At 41.1% G+C, this 12,425-nt stretch overlaps 1 protein-coding gene across 2 annotated transcripts in view; it reads right to left on the bottom strand.

The window, feature by feature from the left end:
* Armc3 (armadillo repeat containing 3) overlaps positions 1–12,425 on the bottom strand; it is an 82,254-nt gene that overhangs the window by 50,474 nt on the left and 19,355 nt on the right. For both annotated transcript variants that reach the window (XM_052728856.1, XM_052728857.1), the window contains exon 7: positions 7,466–7,649. In XM_052728856.1, coding sequence (XP_052584816.1) covers positions 7,466–7,649 — 184 coding nt within the window. The remainder of the gene's footprint in view (positions 1–7,465; positions 7,650–12,425) is intronic.

The raw sequence follows: 12,425 nt of genomic DNA, 5'->3' as shown, positions 1-12,425 counted from the left end.
CGAGAGCAGAAAAACTTCTATAAATAGTTCCCGGTCAAAATTATGCACCTCTGCCTGGCTAGCACGGGCACCGGGAGAATACAGAACAGGGATGGTGTGGTGCTACTATACAAGAACACCCCTGCCACCATCCAAACCTGGACCAAAGGCTTCCCCTGACATCTCAGCTGATGGGGAGCACAGCCAAAGGCTCTGTGAGAGCCTCATCTGCTAGCCACACCCAGGCCAAGGCAGGGCAGTCTGCAGGCCACAGGAACATTGCAGCTCTACCACGGCACAACGGCAATGGAAGAAAAAGGACAGAGGTGCTTTAAAGGCAGTAATTACTTCTCGGGGAATAAAGGTTATGCAAAGCAAAGACAAGAACACAAAATTCAATAGAATACTTACTGCATTAGGGGAAACACCAACTCGGAGAGTGTGGGGAGGGAGACAAAGACGCATTTTGAGTAACCTCAAATTTATTACTTTTTCCTAATTAAAGAAATATTTGTATTTTATGTGGATAAGTGTTCTGACTGCACATATATCTATTCGTATGTGCATTCCTGGTGCCTTTGGAGGCCAGAAGGCACCGGATCTCTGGGACTGGAGTTACAGACTGTTGTGAGCCACTGATGTGTGTTCTGGGAAATGATCCTGGATCCCCTGCAAGAGCAGCAAGTGCTCTTAACTACTGAGCCACCTCTCTAGTCCAAGACCTTTTGAATTTAATGAAAAGAAAATTTTACCCAAATTAAGATGAAACAAATACATAAAATAAGAAAAATTAGGCAAGGCTCAGACTGCGACTCTACAAAAAACAAGACTCAAGGTGAGTTAAGGAGAAATGTTATCCACTATTTCTGGACCCAGGTGAATTTTCAAACACATTCAAAGACAGCAAGCACATTCACAGGTAAGGACTCAAAACCACACAACTAGGCTGCAGAGACCGCTTGGACGGGTCAATCCCCAGGTCCCACACGGTGGGAGAGAACTAACTCTAACAAGTTGTCCTTCGAACTCATACACATCCACACACTCCCCAATAAACATACTGCAATAAATTAAAGAAAAATTAGCACTCTTGGTTATCTGCAAAATAAATTTTTTTAACTGAAAAATATACCCTGATTAATTTGAGAAACAAATAAAAAACAAAATACAAAAAGAAGCCAGAATTAGCACGGCAAACTGATTGTGTATACTGAGACAGACTCTGTTTACCCGGAAATCTAGACTAGAAACATAGATACAATGTAATGTCACAGTAAAGAGAGTCTCTAAAAAGAGAGATTCATAGCTATTTGGTGAAGGGACTCATACATAACCATTCCTTTACATACACACACACACACACACACACACACACACACACACACACACACACACACACACACATACACATACAGAGAGAGAGAGAGAGAGAGAGAGAGACTTGCCTGTAGCTATATTACTATAACTCTAAAAATTTAAAGACCTATTTTTTAAAAGCATAGAAAAATAAAGTATGGAAAACAAAGAAGTCAGAAATGAGTCCGAATACAGAAGTTCATAAATAACTCTAACTCTGCATCTTCGCATCGCTCTCGGTGGCTATCAATGGCGGTAACTTCCCAGCACCGCCCCGCTGTGGGCTGCTCAAGGTTCCTGTGCGTTCCCTTTACCCGCCTGCACCTTATCTAAACTGTCTCATGTTTAAGGAGTGTTTTGTTTTGTTGTTTCCACAAACCACTTTTGATAATATAGATAATGATATTGATGCCAACTTAGAACTTAAAGTGGAAATGCATAATTGAGAACTTTTTAATGATTGTGATTAGAAGTGCATGTAAATCAAAGTTACTTAGCATTACACTAGAAAGGCAACAGATACAATACAGCAAGAAGCTTCTAACATACACTTCCTCTGTGATGGGCCATCTAGATTATCCAGACGGTGACAATATAAACACCTGATCTGACATCCTCCAGGAAGTGCATCTGCTGTCTACTCAAGGATACTCATCCACTCCCCAACCCAGTGCCCATACTTGTCTTCTGGACTGGTGCCTTGCATGCAGCAGGCTTCCAGCAAGTGCTGGTTCACTCACAAGCAGAGTCTAGGGTTGGCTAGACCACGTGTATACATTGAGTACATTCTAGAAAATGCCACCCTAATCTCAAAACAAAACTTGAATTTTAAAAACTGCAAATCAAAACTTTTTTTTTAAAAAAAAAACCCTACAAATAAAAACAAATATTACAGTTTAAAATGAAAGATTTTTGAACTCTTGTGCTGACTCAGAAAGGGGCTCCGGGATCACTGAAGGTCAGTCCCTCCAGATCTGACCCATGAGCCCATGTGGTTAAGACTGACTGAAACACTTGCTTCCTAAGACTGAAATTTAAAATCACCCTAAGCCAGACCTATCTTTATATTATAGAAAGTGTCAGCGCCTCTTTTTAAAAATGAACTTTATGATATTCACATACACACTTCAAAGGGGGGACATCTCACAATCACAAGGAAGTCCTGCAGATGGAAGAATGGTCACAGGATGGCCTGGGGACAGGATGCAGGCAGAAGAGTCTGAAAGGAGGGCTCCTGAGTAAGAAAGTCTTGGTTAAAGGGAAGGTACAGTGACGGAGGCAGAGGCGACGTCAATACAGATTTAGGCATTAGATCCTAAAATTAAGACTGAGGAGACACGACTTGAAGCTGAAGCGTAGTTATTTTAGAACTAACATAAGAAAGTAGAATCAGAAGACATTAAGTGTCACAAAGAGCTCCGAGACTAGATGCCTGAATTACTTTGTGTTACAAAGGAAAAAAAAAAATGGATTCCAACAAATGATGCTAGGAAAATTGGCTATATGCCTATAGAAGTGAGAAGTTGGGTACTTCCTTAAATTACATGCAAAAAATAGCTCAAAGTAGGCCAGGAACCAAATGATAAGAGCTGAAGACATGGAACCCTTAGAGTGGAGAGGGCCTTCATGACAATGGGTTTGATAAAACACACTTGGACATGATGCTGCAAATAGATGAACTGAGCTATATCAAAATGAAAAACATCCATGCATCAAAAACCACAATCATCAGAGTAAAAAGGCAGCCACACAATGGGAAAGAGTGTTGGCTAATCATAGGTAAGGGTTGGTACCCATGACACATGAAGAATCCCTACAGCAAAGCAAAGGTGGCCCTGAGAACCCAGAGTCCTGGGAGTCAGAGGAAAAGGACCACAAGTATAAGGCCTGATTGGTCTAGAGGGTGAGTGCAAGTTCAGTCCGGGCGCTTAGTGAGACCCTTGTCTCAAAATAAAAAGTAAGAAAAGGGTCTCAGAAGACAGTTCAGTCACAAGGACCCGAGTTTGATCCCCCGGAACCCAGGTTAAAAATAAACTAGGCAGCGTTGACTCCTGCTTATAATCCCAGCCCTGGGAAAATGGAGGCATGTGGATCCCCTGAGCAGGCCAGTCGGTCAGCCTAGGCTACATGGTAGGTCCCAGGCCAGTGAGAGACCTTGCCTAGCAACAACAACAACAGCAAAAGAAAAAGGTGGACAGTGCCTGAGGGAACACGCAAGGCTGTTTCCTGGCCTTGACATACATGCATTCATACCTGTACACACACACAAACGACTACGACGTTTCTCTGAAAATTATACACATGTGATTAATAAGAGGGTGAAAAAGTTAGTTAACATTGCTAATTATTAGGGAAATAAAAATAAAAACAACTATGAGATGCCTTTGTGTGCCTAGTAGGACAGTTACTATAAAAAAAAAAAAAAAAAAAAGCTATCAAGTTTGGGCCAGCACGTGGAGAAACTGGAACCCTGCGCATTGTCCATGGGAATGAAAAAGAAAGTGCAGCTGTTAGAGAAAACACCATTGAAGCCCCTCAAAAGATTAGAAAATAGAATTAGCATGTGCGTTAGCAAGCCTTCCTGGTACATACCACAAGAAGTGAAAGCAGAGAGTCAAAGGAATATTTGTTTATGCATGTTCATAGCAGCTGCATTCACAATGGCTCACAGGGAAAAAGCAGCTCAACTGTCCATCCGTGCTTGAATGGGAAATCAAAATGTGGCATCAACAAAGAAGTATTATTCAGCCTTAAAAACAAGGAAATCTTGACACATGCTATTATAGGAATGGGCATTATGAGGACAGCATGCCAAGTGCCACACAGCCACAGAGGGACAAATTCTGTACCATCCTAAGAGCATGAAGTGACTGACTACAGCAGTTGGATCTGTAAGGACGGAGTCAAAGGGTGGTTGGCAGAGGGAAGTGAGTAGACAGCCATGTGAGTCATTCCGGGTGATGTTCTGCGTGTGGAAAGGGCCCAGGAAGAGGAATGTTTTTAATGCCGCTGAACTGTGCACCTAACAGTGGATGCAGAGGTGAATTTTACACGACCAGAATTTTAAAGCAGGCACTTGTAGCTGAAGTTTTCCTGGTCCTGCCTGGAAAGGTCGGGACAAATCTCCAAGTAAACACAGACAGCCTTGTATTATTTATAAACTGTATGGCCGTGGCAGGCTTCTTGCTATCTGTTCTTACATCTTAAATTAATCCATTTCTATTAATCTATAAGTTGCCACATGGCTTGTTGTGGCTTACTGGTATCTTACATCATGCTTCTCCTTGTGGCAGCTAGCAGTGTCTCTCTGCCTCAGCCTTCCACTTCCCAGAATTCTCTTCTCTCTTTGTCCCGCCTATACTTCCTGCCTGGCTACTGGCCAATAAGCGTTTTATTTATCAATCAATCATAGCAACATATCTTCACAGCATACAGGATATCTCACAGTAGGCACTCATTTTTTTTTTCTTCAACCCTGCACCTCTTCTGACTTCCCATTTCAGGAGTTGCTTCATATTATTCTCAGTTGTCCAAGTCAGATACCTGGTCTCCCTCTAGTATCACCTCCTGCCCACCTCAGCCATGTAATCATTCTGTAAATGCATACAGAGCCTCTCTGTGGGGCAAGAATGGGACTGGTGGTTCTACTTGCATAGTGCCTTGAGTCTGTGCTTACCTCATCTGTGTCATGGCACCATGTATCTGTATGTATGTATGTATGTATGTATGTATGTATGTATGTATATGTCTGTCTGTCTGTCATTCTACCTTCTCTGTAATCACTTCAAATCATGTTAAAATCATACACAAGATTTGTGTGAGTATATTTGTGGTACATGAATGTGTGTGTACATACAGGGAATGCACATGCCTATACCTATATGTTTAGAAGCCAGAGGTCAACAGTGGATATCTTCCTCTATTGTTCTCCAAGTTATTTTTGAGACTGGGCCTCTCATTGAACTTGGAGCTCACCAATTTGGCTAGACTGGCTGGCTGGCAAGTTCCAGGATCCTACTGCCCCTGTCTTCCAGTGTTGGGATTGCAGGTGTAATCTGTGTGGGTGTTGGGATCCAAACTCAGGTCCTCAAGCTTGCACAACAACCATGTTTATCCACTGATCCCTCCAAATCACACGCTGGCCTTCAGGCTCTCTCAACACCACAAATACCTGTCACAGAGTCCATGCTGGCACCCTGGCTCTTCCCAGCTCTTCTTACCCTGCCCCCTATCTATCCTAAGCTTCTCCAACACATGGGCTTCCCTTCCCCCAGCTTTTCGTTGCTATACAACCTTGCTGTTTTGGCCATGCACTCTCTCTTTTGTCTTCCTCTCTCACACTCCCCATCTCTCTCTCCTCTCCCGGCCAAGTCCACTCCGCTGGCTATGTTCAGTGTGCTACTTTCTTTCACTGCTTCCAGATGCCTCTGGCTGTACTCTCCCTCATATCTACAACAAGAACCTTCCCCTCAACCATACCTTCAAGCAGTCATGCCCTCACTTTATATGACCTCCATGAAACTCACCACACAAGTTGGGGCGGCAACACATCTAGAAAGACCCAGTCACACCAGACCTCACAGAAGACGTGCAAAGCATGTTGGGTGTGACAGTGTTTGTGTTACCATTACACCACTCTTTGGGCCTCACTTCACCAAGAATCCTGGAATAGAACGAAAACAAAACTGGCCCAGTGTGACAACATCTAAGCTCCCCTGGATAGAACTGGGATAAACCAACATTTACCTGTTAGGTCTTGGGCAGTCCATATATCTAGAAATGAGCTGAAGCTAGACTACACAGGATTCCTGACAGTTAGATAAAAGCCAGCACCCCCCAGGAACTTGTCAAACAGGTTTTCCTTCCCCAAGAGGAGTCATTTCCCCTACCTCTAGCAGAAGGGACATATGGCCCTAACATACCTGTGGTCACAAATCAAAGCCCGTGCTGGTCTCCAGGCTCCTACAGTCTCTACTCACAAGTACTTGTTATACACTTCAAAGCCTCCAGGATAGCATCCTGACCCTTCTCACTTACACCCTGGCCCACCCACAGCTAAGCTCACTCTTCTTTCTATTCTCTCTTGCTATCGTACACTTTCTACTATTCTCTCTCGCACATAACTCTGGCCATGTCCAGTTCGCTTTCTTTTCCCTCTGTTCCGCGCTCTTCCAGACACCTCTGATGTTCTCTCTGACTCCCAATAAAAACCTTCCCATAATGGAGAGGTCATTTCAGAAGTTTCTTTACTGAATCCCCTCACATATGTTTCCAATATTTAAAAAAAAAATCTTAATTTTACAGCCTATCTTTAGATTTTGTGCTGACACTGTAACTCATGAAGCCCCACTATGCCGACTGTATACCACACAGTGAGCTTGTGTTTGCTGCATTAAAGTTGAGACTTTAGGAAATCCAGTATGGGCTGAAAAATGTTCTCCACTATGTATCCACAGACATACATACAGATGTGAGTACGTATGTTTAGAATGTAAATCACAGAAACAGTCAAAGCTGCCATCATTTCTAAGAGTAGTGATGCAGAAGGGCTAAAATAAGTTTCCATCTTTTATTTACAAAATTCCCCATATATACGTAAATTAAGGCTGTCATTGCATCTTCAGTGTTTGGGATGTGATTAATCACTCCTATTGTATAGACTTATGAGAACACAGCTTGTCGCAGAAATAAAAACCGTATTATGTACATAGCGCCAGCATATTGTTTTCTGCGGCTGTGTGACACTGCACTGCTGGCTTCTGGCTGAAACTTGACAGTCCTCAGATGTCACTTGGAAAGTGGATCTCTCAAAACAACACTTTCCGAATCACAAATACCATGTGTATTCTGTGTTATTCCAATTTCAGGAGAAATAAAGGCTTAAAGCTTAAATGAACTCATAATGGACTGCTTTTTAAAAATAGATGATGATTAAGTGGTATTAAGTTTATAAAGCAATCTGTAATTTAACTTGTTGACTGTGAGATGTTTGGGTTCTAACTATTACATAGTCTGCTCTTCTCGGAGGGGTATTCAAGGCAGGCTGATGCTCTAGCGTTTATAAGTATTCATCAGAATTAAGAATGCAAGAGGAAACTGTGTGTTGAGATTATGCTAAGAGGACACATACGATCATAAGCCGCTTTAGTAATGGCTTTGGCTGCATTCTTCTGGATGTCAGGAATGGTTGAGTTCTCTGCGAATGAAAGTAGTTTTTTGAGGCCCCCTGTCTGCTGCAGCAGCGCCATTGAGTCCATATCCTCCAGGCAATTGGCTATCACTGCAAGTGCTTCTACATGAAGGTCATTCAATTCCTAACAATAAAAACAAACACAACTTGAAAGTTGTCCTCTTGGTTGCTTCACAAGTTGCTACAACAAAATACTTGACCAAGGCAACTTAGGGGAGAAAGGCTTTATTCCAGCTTATGGTTCCAAGGGGATACAATCCATCACCACCAGGAACATAAGGCTGGCTGGCCACTTACATTGCATGGGCAGTCAGGAATAATAGCGATAACAGGAAGTGGAACAAGGCTACAAACCCTCAAAGCCCGCCCTCAGTGATGTACTTCCTCTTACAAGGTTCCACTCCTAAATGTTCTATGACCTTCCCAAACAGCATGACCATCTAGGGACCAAGTGTTTAAACACATGAGCCTATGGGGGACATTTCACAGTCAAACCACCACAATTGTGTTAAAGAAAATTACTCTTCAGATTTTACTAAGAGAAGAAGTGGGACTCATCAGAACATAGTGTGATTAATTCTGTGTTGACAGAAGCCCAAGGAACCAGAAGTTCTTATCAACAACTCACCTCCCACCACTTGCCTCATCTTTTCCCATTTCTCTTACTTCAAAATGGTTTATGGATAAAATAATAAAGGAAATGTCCAGTAATTACACTGAACTGAAATTGCTCATATTATCTTCCACCAAACACAAATCTAAAATCCTCAAAGGAAAAAAGTATAGATTTTTTGGCAGTACTGGGTATGGAACCAGCTTTGTCCATGCTAGGCACACTCTCTAACATTGAGTTATAACCTCCAAATCAATAAGCAAAGAAGAGATTTTCTATGTAAGGGCGAGTTGGGTTGCCAATCAAAGGAAAGGTATGTCTAGAAAATATGAGATCTTTTAGTGTATCTTTTGGTATTACCACACTGTGATTAAAGCCACTAGAAAAAGCAATGTGGTAGTCTGTTCAAAACTTATAATGAATAACCAGATGTGGTAGTGCACAACGTAGTCACAGCAAATAGAAGGTAGAAGCAAGATGACCGATGCTAGTTCCAGGTCAGCTGGGGATACACAATGAGATGTTGTCTACATACATACATACATACACACACACACACACACACACACACACACACACACACACACACACACACACACACCAAAGCCAAACAGGCGGGCAAACAAACTTACAATGACCTGATCCATTCTAGTGTTCGGTAATTAAGATGAGTCATCTTACAAGTTAAGAGCTCTGATCAATTGAGGCTTTTGTTGAGGGCAAAAGGAACCCAGACCAGTGAAGGAGGTAGTGATGGGTGTCAGTCATGACCATGGCACTAGTTAGAGCTATGAAAGCTGTAATTGCCCCAGTGTTTCTTCTTCACTTCGATAGCAATGCTTGATTGACCACGTGTCTGTTCGCATTTGTGTATTCTAAATATATGACTTCGTTCTTCACTCTCGTGTCTTCTTATCATACAATTTGAAATGGTCAATGGTAACTAAGGATTTGGTTTTCATTACCTTTACAATGTAAGATTTAAGTGTCTGAAAGTTAAGAAGAATAAATGTCACTCATGGACTTTGTGCTCATTCTAGGGTAAGTATGGTGAATTTTCTGATGGACACAGGATGGTTGTTTTGTATTAGATGGATGTATGACTTTGTCTTTTTTTTTTTTGAAGAGTACAATTTAATTTTAACTTTAAAAATTACGAAGACAGAGCCCAGTGCAACAGCACATTCATTTAACACCAGCATAGTCTCTAAGGAGACAGATGCATGTGGATTTCTGAGTTAGAGGCCAGCCTGGTCTACATAGGGAGTTCCAGACTAGTCAGGATTATAAGTGAGACTTTTCTTAAAAAACCCAGAAGACGCCGGGCGGTGGTGGCTCACGCCTTTAATCCCAGCACTCGGGAGGCAGAGCCAGGCGGATCTCTGTGAGTTCGAGGCCAGCCTGGACTACCAAGTGAGTCCCAGGAAAGGCGCAAAGCTACACAGAGAAACCCTGTCTCGAAAAACCAAAAAAAAAAAAAAAAAAAAAAAAAAAAAAAAAAAAAAAAAAAAAAACCCAGAAGACAGAAGTGAGGAACAAGGGGTGGGGACCAAGTCGAAAGAGCAGCTCAGACAAATTGGTAGACTGCTCTACGTAAGTCTTCCTTAACACTGCTGTGCATTTTTTTTCCATGAAGAGTTGAAATCTTTGATGTTCATGCATTAAGAACATATGGTGGGGTCTAAGGAAATCACTCAGTCAGTAAAGTGCTTGCCAGGCAAGCCTGTGGACCCAAGCACCGAACGCTGGTGATCCCAGCACTGGGGGTGCTGAGACAGGAGGGTCCCTGGGGCTTGCTGGCCTGCCAGTCTAGCTGAATTGGCCAGCTCCAGGGTCAGTGAGACATGCTATCTCAGAAAATAAGGTGGAGAGCAGCTGAAGAAGAGAGCTGATGTTGACCTCTGACCTCCACACACGTGTGCCTTCAGACATCACATACATACATACAAAGACACACAAAACAAGTAAGCATGCATACACATAGAAAATATTGTAACTTGAATTATATATATTTTGTTTCTCCAAGGCTCATTCCTAGCACAGAGAAACATAGTTTTACTGAATTGACTTTTACCCTGTGACCTTGAGAAATCTACTTAACAGTTATTCTTCATCTAACTTAAGAAATCTACTTAACAAGTAGACTTTCCTGTTCTCTTTGGGTTTTCTGTCTTTCGAGTCTGTTAGTTTTTTGTAGCTTTCTTCTGTCTTGGCCTCATTACCCTGGTAAGGAGTTTGGGTGCATGGGAACATAAATGAATGATCCTCTGGGCTTTGTGCCCCAGCCTAGGTGGGGATGGGAGAGGGACTATCATATTTTATTCTATATATTTTAGTATAATTTAAAAACTTCCAAATAAAATACACATATTAACTCTGAAAAATACTTCCCTTATTTGCACTTTCTGTGACTACAGACAAGTTATTTAACCTGTCAGCCTCATTTTTCTCATCTATAAAATGAGATGGAAGATGCAATAATTATTTATGATATGTAATAGTTGATATATACAATTATATAGCTATGTATGATAACTATGATGTTATACAGAGTGTATACACATATACAGATATTTATATGTAATATATAGATACATTATGTATTATATATAGTATCATATATAATGGTATAGTAATTGTTGTTTTATAGATTATCATACTTTGAAAGAAATAAGAAGGTAATAAAATCACATATGCAAAATTCCTGTACCACACCTATGATGGAATAGATCTTTCCATGCCATTATTTTTTTATTCCAAGAAGACAGGAGACAGAACTGTGACACTATCAGACAAAGCTACACTCATCCTGTTATTAATCTATTCCTACCTGTGGTTCACTGGGAAAAGTAACCTCTCTGATTTACATATCCGTACATTTGAAATAATAGGATGAAATGACAGGACAAAATAATAGTACTGTTAGGAGTTCTGCATAGCTGTAACAGTACTATACAGCCTACGGTACTGTTAGAGTTATGTAGTTCTAACAGTACTATACAGCCTATGGTACTGTTAGAGTTCTACATAGTTCTAACAGTACTATACAGCCTACGGTACTGTTAGAGTTATGTAGTTCTAACAGTACTATACAGCCTATGGTACTGTTAGAGTTCTACATAGTTCTAACAGTACTATACAGCCTACGGTACTGTTAGAGTTATGTAGTTCTAACAGTACTATACAGCCTACGGTACTGTTAGAGTTATGTAGTTCTAACAGTACTATACAGCCTACGGTACTGTTAGAGTTATGTAGTTCTAACAGTACTATACAGCCTACGGTACTGTTAGAGTTATGTAGTTCTAACAGTACTATACAGCCTACGGTACTGTTAGAGTTATGTAGTTCTAACAGTACTATACAGCCTACGGTACTGTTAGAGTTATGTAGTTCTAACAGTACTATACAGCCTACGGTACTGTTAGAGTTATGTAGTTCTAATAGTACTATACAGCCTATGGTACTGTTAGGGTTCTACACCACAAATGTAAAATCCTGACACAGAACTAGTGCACAGGGTGTCATGGAATCAGAGGTAGATGGATGTGGTGGGGGAATAGGCTTGTTGTACCAGGACAGCTTTTAACATTGTACTTTATTTTCTCAGTTATGTATCAAGCTCTAAGGTCCATATTTTTTTTAGGATAAAAAATGAATAATGGTTAGTTTGAAACTTAATAAATTATTACTCAATGAGACTTTAACCTCCTAGATTGTCCCTCTGTCCTTATTTTCGAAGAGGCACTAAAGTAGAATTTATTTGATAATGCACTGAAATGGAGGCCATGAATCTGAAATATACATATAGGTACTTGGCTCTGGAATTAATGCTGGCGATTCTTTCAGCATAAATCTGAGCCGTGTCTATACAGCTAAACGGTCTTCAGCCAAGTGCTGGATCGGCGTTGGTGACGGGAAGATGTGAGGCACACATCAACTCTTCAAGTGGGAGACAGCTTCCTTGTGAACCTGTGGAAACTGTGTAACTTCACCTCCAATGTTTCTCATTGTATTAAAGGTAAATTGTTCTTCTTGCCTCATCCCACAAACAATCATGATGGACAGAGAGATTAAAAGGTTAATTCTAGGTGTTTCAGAAAAATCTTAAACTTTCAAAGCCAGAAGGCTGATTTTCTATTAGTTCTTGATGGCCTCTACAACCAATCTGCTCCAAGCAGCCTAATAAAGTTTTCACAACCGTTAATGAATCACTCCTGTAAACTCTGCCTACTACAATTAAAAACATTCAGACTTTAAGACAACATCTCAAAGAGCTGCATGGAT

The sequence above is a fragment of the Peromyscus californicus genome, unplaced genomic scaffold (assembly GCF_007827085.1).
Source record: "Peromyscus californicus insignis strain IS unplaced genomic scaffold, ASM782708v3 Scaffold_8__1_contigs__length_139910024, whole genome shotgun sequence".
NCBI classification, from domain to species: Eukaryota; Metazoa; Chordata; class Mammalia; order Rodentia; family Cricetidae; genus Peromyscus; species Peromyscus californicus.
Note: the sequence above shows the minus strand (reverse complement) of the source record. Positions and strands in the feature narration are given on the sequence as shown.